At 40.6% G+C, this 20,210-nt stretch overlaps 1 protein-coding gene across 1 annotated transcript; it reads right to left on the reverse strand.

Moving 5' to 3' along the window:
• Positions 1-1,371: 1,371 nt before the first annotated feature.
• tmem129 (transmembrane protein 129, E3 ubiquitin protein ligase) lies at positions 1,372-13,782 on the reverse strand. Its single transcript, XM_052041326.1, has 4 exons — positions 13,499-13,782; positions 12,091-12,562; positions 11,684-11,843; positions 1,372-5,794 (listed from the first exon to the last, which is right to left on the reverse strand). Exons 1-4 carry the CDS (start codon positions 13,701-13,703, stop codon positions 5,546-5,548), a joined length of 1,086 nt encoding a protein of 361 aa, XP_051897286.1. The 5' UTR covers positions 13,704-13,782; the 3' UTR covers positions 1,372-5,545.
• Positions 13,783-20,210: the final 6,428 nt, after the last annotated feature.

Raw genomic sequence — 20,210 nt, forward strand, 5'->3', positions numbered from 1 at the left:
TCCTTCCTATAATATGCTGGCCAGAAGTTGTACATAGAACAGCACAGTACAGGCCCTTCGGCCCATGGTGTTGTGCCAACATTTTATCCTGCTCTAAGATCTATCTAACCTTTCCCTCCCACATAGCCACATGAATAATAGAGAAATGGAGGGCTATCTAAGAGTCTCTTAACTGTCCCTAATGTATCAGACCCCACAACCTCTGCTGGCTGTGCGTTCCACACACCTACCACTGTGTTTATAAAAAAAAACTTACTTCTGACATCCCCCCCTAAACCTTCCTCCAATCACCTTAAAATTATGCCCCCTTGCATTTGCCATTTTTGTCCTGGGAAAAAGTCTCTAACTGTCCACTCAATCTATGCCTCTTATCACCTTGTACACCTCTATGAAGTCACCTCTCATCCTCCTTTGCTCCAAGAGAAAAGCCTTAGCTCACTCAACATATCCTCGTATGCTCTCCAATCCAGGCAACATCCTGGTAAATCTCCTCTGCACCCTCTCTAAAGCTTCCACATCCTTCCTATAATGGGGTACCCAGAACTGAACACAATACTCCAAGTGTGGTCTAACCAGAGTTCTATAGAGCTGCAACATTACCTCACAGCTGTTGAACTCAAGTCTTAAGTTCAGAAACAGTTCAAGCAATTTAAAATAATTCCTGGAAGTTCAACTATTGTCAGTCACACAGCACAAAAACAGGCACTTTGGCCCACTGAGCCCAACTAATGAAGGCCAACACACCATACACCTTCTTAACAACCCTATCAACCTGCGCAGCAACCTTGAGGGATCTATGGACATGGACCATAACCAGTTGTGGGCTAATATTTCACAGCTGTGACGTGATATCTCTCTGCTTTATTCTGTGCCTCAACCAACATTTCATGTCTTCTTAACTACTTCATCTACATACTCTGCCATCTTCAGGGATCCATGGTCTTGGGTTCCTCCACATTTTCCATTTCTTTTCGTACTTTGGTGCCAGATCTCCTGAGTCCAAAAGGCACTTATTTTATGTTACAGCTTGCCATTATCTCCCAGTCTATAAAATCCATTTATGTACATCAACCAGACCCAATTTAGCATTTCATTGTAATAGAGTTTGGTATTTGCAGGTTACGTACTGCAAGTTAGTTACTATCTTGTGGAAGCCATCTAGTATGTACCAAGCTCACTATTAAGAATGGATTCCAGATCACAAAATAGTGAAAAGGGCAAAATTCAATATGCCCACACAAACATGCATAATCCAGGAGATACTGTATCTTCATTTCTTTTAAGTGCGAGTCCTGATTCTTAAGTGAAGACAACAGAAAGATTGAAAAAAAATAGTTGCACAAAAAAGTTATTTTCCTCCACATCAGCAAATTTGTCAATGTGCTAAAAGCTTGTTTATTCATCAAAATAGTGACATATGAAAACGATGGAATTAAGAATTTTAAAAGTTTGTAAACAATCCATTGCAAATGAATAATTGGTCAATCTGAACTGGCCACATATATTCTTTCAAAAACTAAGGTAAGAGACTTCATTATAATGTACCTGCATATTCAAACAGATGAAATATTTATATTGTGATACACTAATTAGAAGAAACCCATCAACATAGATGGATATAAGTGACTGGTACATTATATATGTGTATGCATGGAAGATGTCCTGAGCTTTAATGCAATATCTAGTTTCCATTTGCACTCTGGTTAAAGTTAATGGTCTAGCATCAAAATAATGGTGACATATCCCTTTCAATTCTAAATGTTTTGACAACAGAAATTAATCTAATTGTAGTGTTGCTTACAAGTTATGATATGTTCTTTACACCTGTGATCAATAGATATTCAAGGCACTGCTTAAATGGCACTGTGCCCTCCAAACATTTACTTCCTCCATCCTCAATACATTGTGGCTGCACATTGCAGCAACTCACCAAGGCTTCAACAGCAGCTCCCAAATCTGTGACCAAAAGGGCAGCAGGACCAAAGCACAATACCAATAGTAAGGACCCCTTCAAATCGCACTCCATCCTGACTCACCAATTCTTTCTCATGGTTGGATCAAGATCTGGCAACTCCACACAACAAATGGGATTGCATTTCCATACAGTGCGTAACAGTTCAAGAATGTGACTCGCCTTCACCTTCAAGGGGAAAGAGAAATGGGTAGTAAATGCTGGCCTTGCAGCTGTCCAGATCAACATGTTTGAAGAAAGTCAACAGCCATGTGCATCACAAGATGTAGATTAGCAAACGGAGGATTGGCATATGGGACACTTTGGTTCATGGAATAATGTAATCAAATGAGAACATTATAAAGTATCAAACTTTGAAACACTCAAGGATCTCCCCAAGGTGGCACCTTTATAAATCTGCATTGCAGAAATTACACCAGAATATTGACATATGTTCATGAATTGAATGATAAAATGTAGAACTACAAATCCAAATTTGCTTGTTACATAAAGGATTTCATAAGTAGAACAGATGGAAGCACAGAATTCCATAAGTATTGTTTGATGGGCAAACTACGGACCATTTAAGGATCAGGAGGGTCCCAGCATTGGTAACCCACTAGACACCATTTGTCAAAGGACCCAGTTATTTCTACTTTTTTTGTTCCCTTTCAGCCAGCTAGTTCTCTATCCATATCAGCACCTTACTCTCAGTCCCACGTGCTTTAATTGCACACACTAACCTCTTGCATCTTTAACATTGAATCTTTATCAAAAACTTTCTGAAAGTTGAAACACACCTCATCCACGGTTTCTCCCTCATCTACTCTACTAGTTACACCATTAAAAAAAATTCCAGTAGAATTGTCAAGCATAATTTCCCTTTCATAAATGTTGACTTTGTCTGATCCTATCCCTCTTCTCCAAGTGCTCTGCTATTACATGATTTATAATGGACTCTTGCAATTTCCCTACTACCAATGTTAGGCTAACTGGTCTCTAGTTCTGTTTTCTCTCTACCTTTTTTAAATAGTAGGATATTAACTAATTCATTGGAACAGTTCTACAATGTTGGAAAATGACCACCATTTACCATTTCTAGGGCCATTTCCTTAAGTACTCTGGGATGCAGACTATCAGGCTGACTATCCACCGCCAAACCTTTATGTGATGTTCCCCAATCTTTCATATCGAACTCTAGCATTTGGATTCGGGACCCACATCTCAGAATCAACTCTCTAATTTTCCACCTGAATGAAGAATCAGTTATGTTATGCAGTGATCATTCTTTTCCAAGCAACAAGATTGTTTACTAATTCTTTCTTATTACACTGTCTAGGACAGCCACTCTCGAGTTGGTTCCTCAACATACTGGTACAAATATCCACCTTGCATGGACTCCAGAAATTCCTCCTCCACAGTATTATTTGTAATTTAGTTTGCTTGATCTATCTGTAGATGAAAGTTATCTTTTAATTAGTGTTGTGCTCTTATTGTATGTATCTCTGATTTCCTGTTTCGTGCCATCAGTACTATTGATGGTTAATATACAGCCCCTAATAACATTTTCTGTCCTTTGATGTTCCTTAGCTCCACCCATGCAGATTCCACATCAGGGTTCTCAGAGACAAGAATCATCTTCAACACTGTATTAATTCTCTCTTTCACTAAACTAACAGCAAGGTTAGCAATAGAGTCCAGACCTATTCTGAGAGGAAACTCCATCAGCATGACAAAATTTCCAAATGCAGTTTAGTCTAGTCCAAAAAGAGAGTATTTTTTTGTTTAATATATTACAAAATGCAATGGATTATATTGGGCTTTACTGATGATTTTTGAATGTAAAGTTTGTTCTAAATTATCATGTTTTGTGTGAATGAGGACAATGAATTGTCTGTATATCTACAAGTATTTAAAATGAACTTGCACTGCATTATTCTATGCATTTATTGTTTAACATCAACTAAAAGTTGCACCATTTTTCTCTCTCTAATAGAGGAAAGGCTGTTGGAGTATCATTGGGGAAGTATCATCATCATACAGAGTACTGTATTACAATAAGGGCCATTACTGACACCTCCATTAGGTAATAAATCCAGGCTTCCCAACGTCACTCATCTTCAGAGAACTAACAAAGTGCAGTTGAAGAACACCCTTTCCCAGAAAATACAACGACTTATAACATTGATAGCATTTTCCAGTAGGAAATGGAAAATCCCATCACCCTGGTTCCAACAGGATTCAGCAATCTTTCATAAAGGAGAACTGTGTTTCAGAAACAACTGAATATTTTTTTTTTAAATTACTTCTCGATTTTGTCATAGATATTTGCAACCGATAATTGTTTTTTGGAGTAATCATGTAAAAATATGTAGTGATAACGTTGACATTAGAGATATAAAAATATGTAACAATTGCATTTTAAGTATAAAGCCAAAAGACAGCTTAGAAATATAAAAAAATATACAAGTCTTAAGTTCAGAAACAGTTCAAGCAATTTAAAATAATTCCTAGAAGTTCAATTATTGTCAGTCACACAGCACAAAAACAGGTACTTTGGCCCACTGAGCCAGAGCTCGGTGACCACTGACCACCCACTTACATTAATCCCATTTTTTATTCTCTGCATATTCTAATCAATCCTCCCTCCCCACCCCCCCCCCCAACAAATTTATCACTCACCTGCACACAAGGGGCAATTTACAGTGGCCAATTAACATACCAACCCACACATTCTTTGGGACATGGGAGGAAACCAGAGTGTCCAGAGGAAACCCATGCAGTCACAGGGAGAACGTGCAAACTCCACACAGGCAGCACCTGATTGAACCCAGGTCTCCGGCACTGTGGGACAGTGATTCCACTAGCTGTGCCACCCAGTTGAAGTGATGAGTTCCAGGTGATTCTGGATTGCCTTCTTCTGTGACAAAAGCCATTAGTTCTTAACCTTCCCACCAAGTGGAGATACAGGTTCCAAGTTTAGGTGTAATATACTTAACCTGCTAATTACATCAGAGAAGGCAGTCATTTGGACCATCCAGTTTCTGCCAGCACCCAGAATAATTTCATCAGTCTCATCTGCTCCTCTATTTCCCTGTAGCCCTGCAACTGATTCTCTCTCATATGCCTACAAACTATTCCCTTGATTGTTTAAGGGGGCAATATGCAATAACCAATTAGGTACCAGCATTTCTTTGGGATGTGTGAAGAAACTGGAGGACCTGGAAGAAATGCAGGGAATAACAGGGAGAATGTGCAAGGTCCAAACAGATAGCAGCTGAAGTCAGAATTGAACATGCATCCCAGGGCAACGAGGCAACTGCTGCAGCACTGTGCCACCCTATAATGGTGAGAAAGAGACAAATAACCCCTCAGGAATTTTGTTATACAAACTTCTCCAGGGTCTTTGTTGGATTGAAGCAGCAATCCACAAATCATTGGGTCAAAATTTTAAACAAGATAAATAATGAAGGTTTCAGAGGCATTTGAAGCCATCTAACAAGAAAATTAGCTGTGATTAGAGTACCAGAATGCATAAGGCCAGAAATGAAATCTTGCTTGTAAAAAGACAATTTAGTTCACATCAGGTAATTTTTAGCAAACAATAGAGATATCAAGAATGCAGAACTTAGATCGACAAGTAGGGCAAGGCACACGATTTGAAAGCCACGTTTCTGGATGCTGCTGGTCTTGGCGGCTGGCAAACCATTTCCCCATGCAGGTCAGGCACCACATAGGTCGACAGTAGCACTGCTGACATTCACCCTCATTTGGGTCCATACAGACTTTGACAAGTTTGATGTTAGCAGCTGTCTGCATGCAGCCAATGCATGGCTCCAGTTCCTGTTTCAAAGAAACAGTGTACAGTTTAAAAAAAAGTTAATATCTCTATTGGGCACATCTGAAGGATTCTGTGATTCAGTTAACTTACAAAGTTCTTGTTCACATACAGTTCTTCAGACTATATTATTTTTCCAATAACAAATCTAACTCTGCCCTGCTTGTTTTGATTGGAATTGGCATAACTACATCTTCATGATCAATGCCGTCTTTCATTTGATGACAACACTGACAGCACCATTGGTGGAATCGAATTATTGGCATGCAAGGTATTATTTCAATTTGTATTCTATCTTTCATTAATAAAATTTGAAAACCTATCCTGTTTTGAGCAATAAAAAAAAACCTTCCATTTACATGGCATCTTTTATAACATTGGTGTTCACAAGCGATAAACAGGAACAGATTACTACTTTGAAGTGTGATCACTGGAGCAATGTCATTAACGTAACATGCAATTTGGTCACACAAAGCTCCCACAGACAGCAACCTGATAATGGTCAGCAAGTGTATTGGTAGTTGTTGACTACAATACTGCCTACATCTATAATAGTGTTTTTTTTAAATCCTCCACTCCCCTCTTTCAAACATTTCCATTGGCTACGTCCAGTAAGAAGTTTAACAGCTCATTCATGAAACGAATTATCAATTCAGCAATTTTTCCCCAATATTATCCATTTTGTTTTTTTCTGGACCGGTACAGAGCTTGTTCATTAAATGTAGAACACTACAGCACAGTACAGGACCTTCAGCCCACAATGTTGTGCCTACATTTTATCTTGCTCTAAGATCTATCTAACCTTTCCCTCCCACATAGCCCTCCATTTTTCTATCATTCATGTGGCTATCTAAGAGTCTCTTAAATGTCCCTGATGCATCTGCCTCCACAACCTCTACCGGCAGTGCGTTCCATGCACCCACCACTCTCTGTGTAAAACAACTTACCTCTGACATCACCCTTATACTTTCCTCCAATCACCTTAAAATTATGCCCCCTCGTGTTAGCCATTTTTGCCCTGGGAAAAAGTCTCTGACGGTCCACTCGATCTATGCCTCATCATCTTGTACACCTCTATCAAGTCACCTCTCATCATCCAGAGAAAAGTCCTAGCTCACTCAATCTATTCTCATAAGGAATGCTCTCCAATCCAAGCAGCATCCTGGTAAATCTCCTCTGCACCCTCTCTAAAGCTTCCACATCCTTCCTATAATGAGGCGACCAGAACTGAACACAATACTCCAAGTGTGGTCTAACCAGAGTTCCATAGAGCTGTAAAATTACCTTGCGGCTCTTGAACTCAATACCCCGACTAATGAAGGCCAACACACCATATGCCTCCTTAACAACCTTATCAACCTGCGCGGCAACCTTGAGGGATCTATGGACGTGCACCCCAAGATCCCTCTGTTCCTCCACACCACTAAGAGTCCTGCCATTAACCTTGTATTCTGCCTTCAAATTCAAAGTGTATCACTTCATACATTTCCGTATTGAACTCCATCTGTCACTTCTCAGCCCAGCTCTGCATCCTATCAATGTCCTGTTGTAACCTACAGCAACCTTCTACACTATCCACAACTCCATCAACCTTTGTGTCATCTGCGAACTTGCTAACCCACTCTTCCACATCCTCATCCAAGTCATTTATAAAAATCACAAAGAGCAGGGGTTCCACAACAGATCCCTGCAGAACACCACTGATCACTGACCTCCAGGCAGAATACGCGTGTCTTTTATGGGCTAAGTACAACACTTTCTTTGATTCCTTTTACATAGATGAAGTATTTTACATTTCCTGGTCCAGTTTCCCTAAAAGAAATCCAACCCTTCTAAAGAGTGTTGAATTACTAGGATTGCAAGAGGCTGCAGAGGGTTATAGACTCAGGCAGCTCCATCACAGGCACAACCCTCCCCACCATCAAGAACATCTTCAAGAGGCGATGCCTCAAGAAGGCAACATCCATTATCTCACCATGTTGGACACGCCCTCTTCTCATTTCTACTATCAGGGAGGCACAGGAGCCTGAAGACCCAACAATTCAGGAACAGCTTCTTCCCCTCTGCCATCAGATTTCTGAACGGTCCATGAACCCATGAACACTACCTCATTATTCCTTTTGTTTTGCACTATTTATTTTTGTAATTCATAATAATTTTATGTCTTTGCACTGCACTGCTGCCACAAAACAACAAATTTCACTTCACATAAGTCAGTAGTAATAAATCTGTTTCTGATTCTGAGCTGACAGATTTGTGTTGGACTGTCCATGTCTGATAACAGACAGTCAATGCATGGTTGTACTTAGCGGGTCAAACATGATTCAGTAGTCAGTTTAATCCTAAACCAATCAAGGTGATCAACCCCATGTTTACTTGCGACAAAGCAGGTCGTTCACCCATCGAGTTCTCAGAGCAATCCCGTCAGACCTGTAGTGTACTATCCCATTTGCAGTACCAGAATAAAATGATATATCAAAGTCCTAATAGCAGCGAAGATTGCAATGAAAATTCTTGGTGTTACAAAAGATTAGAAATTCTTGACTCTTCACTTTGAAATGAGACTTACAAGTTGAGGCCTTTAGAATGCACAAGGCAGAGTGGAACAGAATATTGACCAAGATTTATCTCCCCCTTCAGCACAAATGTTCACTTTACAAGTTAACTGAAGTGTGAGCCGATAGAGAAAGTAACAATGCCACTAGGATCTTGGTGAATGTCAATTTTTATGGATTATGGGAAACTGTTTGAATCAGAGTCAAGTGTGTACTTGAAGAGCCAAGACCTGCTGGGCTTTGAACCTTGTGAATGGATTAGTCAAGAATGTGCCTCCCTGATAGTTGTAATACTTCTGTGGATCCAAGTCAAATACAGAAATAAAGAAAGAATCGAAGACTGGATTGAGAGGGAAAGAGGAAAAATTCCTTTTTCTCAATGGTTATAAATTTCCATGAACAATTCATTACCTGCAGGAATGAGACTCCACAGTATCAACTGGGCCAGTAGATTGAGTGGCAGTGTGAGAAAATAAATATCCCCATAAAAAAAAGGTTTGACATTAAGTACCAGCATTGCATTGAGTTTAATTGGCAATTAGTATCAAAATGCAGAGATTTCATGAAACTCAAATGCTGAACCAATTTTCTCCAAAGAGCAATGACACAATAGTACGTTATTATCACAAATTGCTGAACGATTTGTGCAATTTACAATTCATATGATCTCTCTTCTGCACCACAGATTGTGATATGATTTACTTGCTATAAACTTTAAATGCTGCTGTTTTACTGGCAAATTCTAGCTCATTACCTGGAGCAAATTTAATTTCATGCAATTGTGGCTGCTAGACATCAGGACATAAACTAGATAAAAGAAAATTCAGGATTAATGGCAGGAAGTGCTTCTCCAAGAAAGATTAATTTCTAGAAGAGTTTTCAAAGTGAAGACAACAGTTTAGGAATCATTTAAGTGACGTGGAAGCAGTGATTATGGTTGGGGAGGGGGAAAAGAACTGCATGTTTCTATGGAAGCACGAGCTAGATTTAATAAATAGCCTCTCTCATTTGTACATGCCTATAATCTTCATTATACTTAAATCTGAAACACAGCTAAATAGCTTACAAACTTGAAAGCCTGGTTTTAACATTTCCTTCCAAGCCAAGCTACAAACTACACACTTGCTCCCAGTCAATTATATTCCCTTCCCTGATCATTGTATAGGATAGAACTGGACCACACAACTTCAATCAGAGCACTCTATGGTTCCAAAAGTGACGTCCTTAGAGATGATGGATACATTAGGGGTGCCCTTCCAAAGTTCCCTCCTTTCCAAAAATGTCATAACAGATCGGAAAAAAAAAGGAAGCCAAGAGAAAATAGGGAATTAGCAGCTTGGGATACATTGTCAAGAAAATAGTACAATCTATTATTGGTAAGAAGCTGTTCAAAACAAAACATAATATGATCAGGTATAAGAAATCTAATAGAGTTCCAAGGATACAAGTGGCAGAGCTTATGATAGGGAACTAGTAAATATAGTAAATCTGTACTTTGCAAACAGCATTTGATAAAGTAGACACAAAAGATTGCTACAGGATTTAGTACATTACAGGCCAAGATTAATAGATTTTTGACAAAAAGAGCACTTAGGGATATGACAGATCAAACTGGAGAATAGATGATCTTCATAAATTTATGCCTTTGGAAATCTATAATCCTTGTCTTTGATTATAAGATTTGGAATCATAGCTCGTGTCAACATAAGAAATAGAACCAGGAGTTGCCCACACAATCATCTAATTTATTGAAACAAGTGTATGGGGAGGGAGAGGGGAAACAGTTTCTTTTTAAAAAAAGATAATTTAGATGGTCTTGATGTGACATACTCCCAGCTTTCATATAAAAGCACATTCCACATCGCATTTCTCTCATCAGCTATGGCAGGAATGCCTCAACATTTTCCAAAGACAAACATGACTTCCTTTGAGAAAACCATCCTCGACTGTATTACTGTTTCAGAAAGCATCAAGTAAAACTACTCTTGGTTGCAAAGGAGAATAAAAAGGAACACATTTTTCTTGAGCAAGTGTGCAGGTTTAAAATCAATTAAATCATAGTGTGGTCAAAGATGTGATAAGTTGAAACGCTTCCAGATGTCCTCTGTGCCTACTGTGTTTGTTCATTGGTTATATTCATGGTAGTTTTGATAATACTAACATTTGTTTCATTGCTTTGTGTGAATATATTTTGCTTGAACTTTCTTGAGCTGGCTTACAAATTACAAAAAGCACCCTTTTTGTTATGCCAGAGAGTCATCAATTGCATAAAAGGACTTCAACAACTTTTAGAAGGGGAGGCTGGGAACCGAAATGGGTGATCAGAAGAACAAAATACTGATGCTGGAGAGAGGAAACTGGACGCAGCTGCCATCTCTTTCAGCCAGAAATGAAGAAAACAGAATATTAACATATTTGGAGGAGGGATGCAAAGAGAAATGAAGGAAATGTCATTAATTCACAAGGAAATATTTTTAATCCAGCAAAATATTCCTAAGGCATTTAAAAAATATCATTGGCAAAAAAATGTAATTGAAGGACTTGGAGATGTTAGGACAGGTGACAGATAACTTAGCCAAGGAAGTACATTTGAAGCAGCATTATACAGATCAGAGGGAGAGCAGGAGAGGTAGCAGCATGGTGATGTTGAGGAAATTCCAGAGCTTACAGCCTAGGCAGCTGAAGGCAAAGCCGTAAATTGTGGAGCAAGGAAAATCATGATCAGAACTGTTGAGACAGAGAGGTTTTAAGATGGTTGCGTGGCTAAAGGTTATAGAGGTAAGGGTGAAGCTTTAGACGGATGTAAAATCAAGACTGAAAGTCAGTTGAAGCCAAGGTACATCAGTAAGCTGATGGAATTTGGTGTAAGGTTGGAAAAGGGCAGCAAGTTTTAAGGCTAGTTCAAATTTATAGTATTCACAAGATCAGAGGCTTCCAATCCATTGTTAAACAAGGTAACGAAAAGGGACTGATACAGAGTTTGAGAATTAGATTCACCTCATTTTTAAACAACTGAGCCCAACATACCTTTCATGGTAACGATTCCATTTCCAGTTTCACTTCCTTAGGAAAGTTCTGTTTACTTTTCCCATTTCCACCCACTCTTGCTTTGCACCGTCATCCTTTTTCCATTTACTATCTTATGCCTTCCACAACTATCCCATCTTTGATCATGTTTAAACCCTGTTACGTCTCCAGTTCTGATGAAAGGTCACTAACCTGAAACATAACTGAATATTTACAGCATCTTTGCTTTTTATTGTTTTTCTGTGATTGGGTTGCTACTCCATTTCACTGCGATACACGTAAAGAGCGAAGTTTAATTGTGGTAACATATACCTGGTTCCCAGAAAGATGATAACGTTGATTCAATTCCACTTGGATCTTGAATGTGTCCAGAAACATGTCGCTCAGAGACTGATGGATGACCACATTATGGGCATTCCGGATTGTTGTGTGGAGCTTCTCACGCAGCTCACCATATTCTGTTGAATTCAACCTGCGAACAAATAAAACAAAGAAATGAAGCTTCAATTTGTGACAAGAACTAATGTTAGCTTCTTTCTTTTATTCGCATCCCACTTGCTATGGTTTTGTTATTTTAAGTTGGGGGAAAGAGGTTAGAAGACTTAACAAGTGTTAAGGAAAGGATATTAGAAAATCAGCTCAAAAAGAAAATCAGTCTCAACTTTTAAGCAGTGATAACTTGGAAAATTATAGACTGTGGACTGGACTCCATCACCTACCTAATGTCAAATGGTGTGATGTGTGGATTGATGATGCCCACTCGGATTGTGAGGAACTGTACAGGTGTATTTAGGTCGGGACACAGTTCGTGCTGCCTTGATTCAGTCAGAGTGAGGTGGATATCCTGTTGCTGTGCTATATGAACATGATATGTAGTCACCTTCATCACCCAGGTATCGGTGACAATAACTCGGGCTCCTGGTGCACCAGAGGCAAATTTATCAATCCGTCGGAACTCCGTATTAACAGAAGACGCCACAGCTCTCCAACTGGACTGGGGAAGGGCATAGTATGCAAGGCTTCGGGCTATCGGATGATTGCCCCAATTATTTAAGGACCAATACCACACGATGAGACTAACAATAGCAGGAATTAGCGCAGCTATCACCAAGTAAATAATCCATCCCCTGCTCATAAGAACATAATAGTACTTTTCATCAGAAGATGCAAAACACATTCCTGCATAATAACCTGCAATAAACAAACAAATGGTAAAAGACAAATTGACAATAGGAAAAGTGCATATCAGAAAAGGATCATTATGTACCTACTTGTAAAGCTGGTTGTCAGAAATTAAAAATCTAAAACAAACCTCCACAGTTCACCTCCAACCTTGCTTTCTTTCCAAAATAACCCTTGTACTCAAGTGTTAACCTTTTCCCCTTTTGAAGTGTAAAGACTATTTCATATTGCATGTGCATTTTTTTAAAAATTAGATTGCATCTTGGGTCCTGTGTTTGATGGGTTTCAATGAGACAAAGGAAAAACATGTGTTGTAGATGCAGAGGACTAATTTGAACTGTCAGAAAGGAAAAACGTGAAGCATTGAGACTGCTTGGCCTTTTATAGATGGTGATCAGAGAAAACTTTTAGAGCAGGCATGCAACAATCAAGATGAAGAGAAAGTTAATCTGGTACACTAGCTAAAGTTAAACCACTGTGGAAATAAAAACAAAATGCTGGAAAAAGCAGTATCTGTGGAAAGAAGAACAAATTTAACATGTCAAGGTAAAGACTCTATGTCAGAACAAGGTTGTGATTCTGCTCTAATATCAGGAATTAATTCACTACTCAAAGAATTATCAATTTCATGCTATGGTAGTGCAGGGGGAGAAGTGGAATGTAATTTTCTTTCTGTATAGTTGTCAGCATGTACTGATGGCACAGACCCATACACACCTCGCTCAAGAGTTTCAGTAACTACAGTAATCACTGGCACCTAAATTGGAATGAGAGACTTCAGAACTTGTAATGCAAGCAATTGACAACCCCTTGATTAGATGCCTGCTTAACTACTGACAAATGGGTGCAAAATGGGCATTGGCCACTTCCCCCGATTTACAAGCCCCATAGTCCCAGCAGACAGCCTGGGCCATCCTCCCCCAGCACCGGCCCAGTGGCGCTGACCTAGCGGCAGCAACGAGTGCACGGCGAGGGTGGCGGCCGTCCTGCGGATGTGGTAGTGCACGAAGCCCAGCTGCTCGCTGCCCAACTGGTCGGACAGCAGATCCTGCACCGTCAACCCCGCCGAACGGAACTCGGTCGGGGTAAAGACGAAGCAGAAGGACAAGACAACATAAAGCAACGTAAACACCGCCTCGGGGTTATTCATCGTCAAACCCTCCCGACGGCTCCAATCTCCGTGAAAACACGAAGATCAGGCCCGAGCCCAGACACCGCCCACCGCGCGCATGCGCAAACAGGGCTGCGCTGGGTGCCTGGTGATTGGGAGCACAGTCTTTTCCCAGGGGAAAGAACTTTGGGGTTTAATTTTGTTATTTTTTTCGTGAATTATTCAAAAAATGCAAATTGCATTCGTTGTTTTATAGTGCAGAAGTGGAACCAAAGTGAGTTTGAATAAAACACTAGGAAAAGCTTTCACTAAAAATATAATTGATGGGTTAGAAGGGATGACAACTCCCTATAGTGCCTTTAACATGGTAAAATAGCCCAAAGAAGTTCATACCAGCAAATGTCTAGGATCTTTTCTGAGTGTTAACCTCCTAATTTTAGCAGCAAAATTTATGAATGCTGCCTCTGTTCAGACAAATGGACTTAGGTTTAATTTTTTTTGAAGAGTGAATTTGCATTGCAAAGTTCTGCAAATCTGACATAAAAACTCTATGAATGGACAGGTAGAGTTAACATTTCAAATTCAACATCCTGTGACATTAAACCTGCCTTTTGCTGAAAGATGTGAGAGACAATGTATGTTTGTATGTTTTATTTGTTTTTTTCACTTATTTTATAACTTTAATAAAAATAAGTTATCCTGCAGCATTACTAATGAGCATAATGAAAACGAATTGGGAAGAAGGAGATATACAGGAGAGTAGACCCGATATCTTATTTGAAGAGATTGGTTGCAACAGTTTGGGAAGTGGTTACAATATTCAAGTATGAGATAGGTGAAGGATCAGATACCATTACTGGGGCAAAGGAAGAGGGAAACAGATAGAAAATCTAACTGTAGAGGACTGAACTTTTGATGGAGGACTGGAGAAGACAGACTAGTTAGGAGAAAGGATGAGGGATTACAACAGTATGTGTTGGGAGATGGCGAGGCTGTAATATTAAGAAGAATGAAGGTGATAGGTGTATGACAGGTTACTTACAAAGGGTGTTTTAACTAAAGGAGATCTTGAATCCATGTCATGCCACTCGCAACTTCAGGATATCCCAAATACTTTTTGAAGTGCTGTCACAGTCAGAGTGATAGAATGAAACCGCACAGAACTAGCCTCTTCGGCCCACTGTGTCCACGCTGACCATCTTGTACCTAACTATTCTTCTCTCATTTACCAGCACTTAGTCTATAGCCTTCTACCTCTTGGTGATTTATGTGCCTGTCCAGATACTTTTCAAATGATTTGAGAGTATCTGCCTCCACCACCATCTCGGGCAGTGCCTTCCAGATTCCGGAAACGAAGACCTAGCTGGATGTATCACGGCTTGGTACGGCAACTGCTCTGCCCAAGACCACAAGAAGCTGCAGAGAGTTGTGGACACAGCCCAGTGCATCATGGACACCAGCCTCCCCTCCTTGGACTCTGTCTTTACCTCTTGCTGCCTTGGTGAAGCAACCAGCATAATCAAAGACCCCACCCACCTGGGTCATTCTCTCTTCTCTCCTCTTCCATCAGGTAGAAGATACAGGACCCTGAGGGCACGTACCACCAGGCTTAAAGACAGCTTCTACCCCACTGTGATAAGACTATTGAACGGTTCCCTTATATGTAGAAGTGTGAGGTGGTACACTTTGGAAGGACAAACTCCAGGGCAGAGTACTGGGTGAATGGCAAGGTACTTGGCAGTGTGGAGGAGCAGAGGGATCTGGGGGTTCATATTCACAGTTCATTGAAAGTTGCCTCACAGGTGGAAAGAGCAGTTAAGAAGGCCAATGGGATGTTGGCTTTCATAAGTCGTGGGATTGAGTTTAAGAGCCGCGAGGTGATGATGCAGCTTTACAAAACTCTAGTTAGGCCACACTTAAGAGTACTGTGTTCAGTTCTGGTCGCCTCATTATAGGAAGGATGTGGAGGCATTGGAGAGGGTGCAGAGGAGATTTACCAGGATGCTGCCTGGATTGGAGTGTATTGAATATGAGGAGAGGCTTGAGGTGCTAGGGCTTTATTCACTGGAAAGGAGGAGGATGAGAGGAGACATGATAGAGGTATATAAAATATTGAGAGGAATAGATAGAGTAGACAGTCAGCACCTCCTTCCCAGGGCACCAATGCTCAAGACGAGAGGTCACGGCTTTAAGGTTATGGGTGGGAGGTTCAGGGGAGATGTCAGAGGGAGGTTTTTCACCCAGAGAGTGGTTGGTGCATGGAATGCACTGCCTGGGGTGGTGGTGGAGGCAGATACATTGAACAGGTTCAAGAGCTTGTTGGATAGGCATATGGAGGAATGTGAGATAGAGGGATATGCGGGAGGAAGGGGTTAGGTAGCGTAAGGGTGGTCTGATGGATGGCACAACATGGTGGGCCGAAGGGTCTGTTTTGTGCTGTATGGTCCTATGGTTCTATGATGAGATGGACTCTGACCTCACGATCTACCTTGCTGTGACCTTGCACCTTATTGCACTGCACTTTCTCTGTAGCTGTGACACTTTACTCTGTACTGTTATTGTTTTTACCTGTACTACATCAATGCACTCTGTACTAACTCAATGTAACTGCACTGTAATGAATTGACCTGTACAATCGGTATGCAAGACAAGTTTTTCACTGTACTTTGGTGCAAGTGACAATAATAAACCAATACCAATACTTAGAAATCTCTGAGAGAACCCCAGCAATTACCTTCTTGCCTCCTGTAGAGGCCTGGGATACATTTCATCATCCACCTTTATACCTCCTAAGTCATCTAATACTTCCTTTTTATGTTAATATGCTCTAGAATATCCACCCTCCCCCTTCCTGAAATCTGCAATTACAATGTCTTTCTGCTCAGTGAATACGGATGAGAAGGATTCATTTTAGACATCATCCACATTCTCTGGCTCCGTGCACAGATTGCCCCCTTGGTCCCTAACAGGGCCTGCTCTTTCCCTGGTTACCTTCTTGCTCCTAATATACTAAAAAAAAGCCTTTAGATTTTCCTTAATCTTGTGGGACAGTGATATTTCATGGCCTCTCTTTGCCCTCCTAATTTCTTTTTCAAGTACCCCTTACACATTTTATACTCCTGAAGGACTTCACTGGTTTTGGCACTTAGTACCTGCCATATGCTTCCTTTTCTTACTTCATCAAATGCTTGAAATCCTTTGATATCCAGGGATCCCTGAATTTTCCTTCCTTACCTTTCACCTCATGGGAATACCTTGCCCCTTGAACTCTCACTATTTCACTTTGGATATTACAATGTCCCTTTGTCTTTTACATGGTCCCCTATCGTGCCTGAAACCTCTTCACACTGGAGTATTGAGCTGCCAGTCCAGCTTGTCTTTCAACCATGTCTCTGTGATTACAACAATATCATATTCCCATGTACAGATCAGCCCTCTGTCTCACCAGTCATACATTAAAATACATTAGCTTTCCAATCCTTCCATGTGCCGTTACAGGCCCATGTCTGTTCTGCCCATTCGACTGACAGTTTTTCTTCTATATTTGACTGTATCCCCTCCCCAACTAGTTGCCATTTCCCTATCAAATTTGTCTAAACCCTCCCCAATAGCATGAGCAAACTCCCTGCTGGGATATTGGTTGCCTTCCAGTTCGGGTACAACCTGTTCTGCTTGTATGGGTTCCACCTACCTTGGAAACACGCCATATCATCCAAAAATCTAAATCCTCTCTCATTCAACATCCCTTTCATCTGAATTAAACCCCCCCCCCCATACCTATAATAACTATCAACTGGCACCCAAAGTAATCCAGAGATTGCAACCTTAGAGGTAAAGCTCTTTAACCTTCTATCTAACTTCCTAAATTGATGTTGCAGGACCTCATCCCTCTCTTACCTATGCCATTAAGACCAGTGTGGACCAAGATCTCTGACTGTTTACCCCACTCCCCTCCGCTTTTAGAATGTTCTACTAAAAGAGAAGTGCTGAAAGACTCAGCCAGTCAAGCAGCATATGTGGGAAGAGAAATCAGTGAATGTTCGGAGTCAGAGACTCTTCCTCAGAACATTTCTGGTTTTGTGTCAGGTTACAGCATCTGCAGTTTTATTTACTTGTATTACTTTTAGAATGTTATGCACCTGAGAATCTTGTTTGCAGTAACAGCAATGCCTATCTGCTCCCCTTGCAATCAAATTCCCTATCACTATGGATATCACTATATCAGGACACCAAGTGCATACTGGGTGACTGCATACTGACTACCTGCTCTCTGTCTGCAATGGCCATCTTGAGGTCCCAGTTGCAAGTTCAACTCTCCTCCCTATTCCCACACCAACCTATCTGTCCATTGCCAGAGTGAGCCTCAACACAAACTTATATTCCACCTAGGTAGTCCACAACCCAATGAGACGGTCACTGAATTCTCTAATTTCAGATAACCCGTACCCCCTCCGTTCCTTTCTCTCTCCTCCTGATCCACCCAGATCCTCTCACAGAACCCCTTTCCCATCTCCATTGTCCACTTTCTTTTTCTTCCCTAATCCCTCTTACCCCCTCCTCTCCCCCCACTGCCCAGCATCCCTCCCTTCCACTGATCACCTTCTTTTCTTATCAGAGTCCATAATCTACAGCCCTTTGTCGTCTCCACTATCACATCCCAGCCCTTTCGCTATCTCTACCCTTCCCTCCCCACCTGGCTCCATCTGCCCATTAACCCCTGGATCTTCCTATCGCTTGTCAGCTCCTGCCTCACCCCTTCCCCATGCCGCTGTACTGGCTATCTCCCTTCTCAACTCTCAGTCCTGATGCAGGGTCTCGACCTGAAATGTCAACTATCCCTTTGCCTCCACAGATGCTTCTCGACTTGCCAGCCGTGTTTTTTTTTGCTCTAGGTCCCAGCATCTGCCGTCTCCTCTGTCTCCCCATCACTATAGCTCTCCAAGCCTCTTTCCTCCCTTCCTGTGAAGCAGAGCCAGCTATGGTGCCACAAACTTGGCTGTTGCTGCTTTCGCTGGAAGGCCATTCGTTCCACTCCCCAATGGTATCCAACACAGTATATTTATTTGGCCACAGGTACACCTGCACTACCTGCCTTTGCCTACTGCTCCACCTAGTGGTCACTCATCATTTTTCTGCAGCTAATAATCTTGGGGTGACGAGCTCACTGAACATGCTATCCACAATGCCCTCAGCAGTTGTATCTAGGAACAAGTTTAGATAAGTAGAAATTGATGGAGGAAGGCAGGTCTGCAAGAAGAGCTTTGGAATAGCTGATGTTGGATTTGTTGAAGAAGCAAGTATGTACTCTGTAATCCTTAGGGATTAAATTATTTTTCTTAGGGTGCAGAGATTGTAAAGAGCTCTGTTCAAATCTTAAAGGAAGTGATGTCTGTAGTATGCGAATAAGAAAGTTGAGAGGAGTGATCAAAAGGTGGTACTGGGGGTTCATCAATGTACACGTAAGGCCAATCTGTCTGACTGCAAAAATTATTTCTGAGGATATTTCATATTGATAGTAATGTTTTTCAGGAGATTGGAGACCAGAGTTGATAAAGAAACTAATGCATGGTTAGGAATGGACCCATACTGGAGCGGAAAATCAAAACCAGTCTGTTGAAGAATCTCGGAGACACCAAGATTGGTTTTGGTCTGAGTATTTTAGAGCACAATACAACCCTGAAACTAAACCATTTTAATTTGTAAGTAAACCGATCTTGTGTGTTGCTATTGAAGAATCTTATCGGCTGCTGTGGAAATTTCAAGGAGGGACAGTTCAATGCTGGAATTTGGAATTGTAGCTAGCACTATTTTGAAGCTAAACTGAAATAAACCAAATGATCTTTGGGATATGTGGCATAGAAGTTATGTTACAGACGGGATGGAAGTTGCAGAAGTTTTGGACATATGTAAAAGATGTTAGATATTAATGGTAAAATTACGCATTGGTGGAGTATGAAATAGGAGGTATTGGGCAGGTACAAGGTCAATAAGACTCCATTGCTTTCATTTTAAATTTGTATGCATAAAATTAAGTTTTATTTGTTGTGAAGTACTGGGTTATATGGTGATTAACAGTTTTCAATAGTCTAAGCACAGTGATGCATGTGGAGCAGAATCAATTGAATAACAAAACATGTTTGTTTGTCTATGTTTCATAGTTTTCATTAGAAGCTTTTGAATTTTGAATATGCATGGGAACGGGAGCAGCTAAGTCTGCCTTCCTTGCCCGGTTCTTCAAGATGATTCATGGCATAGACTTGGAAGTTAACAGAAAAAATAAATGACAAAAATCAAAGAAGAAGAAACTAGATTCTTTTTTAAAAGTAAGGGAGATTGTGATGGTTGCCAATTGATTTATTTCTGTTCTTAAAACTTCCCAAATTCCTATGCCATGTGCATGTCTCTGTTTTTTAAATAATGCGTCTTAGAAGATCCATTAACTGATTGCCTATGATTTTCTATGGATTTTGCTCTGAGCATTTTAGAGCACAAATACAACTCTGAAACTAAACCATTTTAATTTGGAAATAAACCAATTTCTGATGA

Source organism: Pristis pectinata, chromosome 2 (assembly GCF_009764475.1).
Source record: "Pristis pectinata isolate sPriPec2 chromosome 2, sPriPec2.1.pri, whole genome shotgun sequence".
Lineage (NCBI taxonomy): Eukaryota > Metazoa > Chordata > Chondrichthyes > Rhinopristiformes > Pristidae > Pristis > Pristis pectinata.

What these genes read in the sequence shown, in the direction of transcription:
- tmem129 (XM_052041326.1), bottom strand. Translation starts at nt 13,703, where the DNA reads ATGAATAACCCCGAGGCGGTGTTTACGTTGCTTTATGTTGTCTTGTCC. An exon ending in GCACTCGTTGCTGCCGCTAG is followed by an intron (nt 12,563 to 13,498) that starts GTCAGCGCCACT and finishes TGTTTATTGCAG; the next exon opens with GTTATTATGCAGGAATGTGT. An exon ending in ATCATCTTTCTGGGAACCAG is followed by an intron (nt 5,795 to 11,683) that starts GTATATGTTACC and finishes TCTTTGAAACAG; the next exon opens with GAACTGGAGCCATGCATTGG.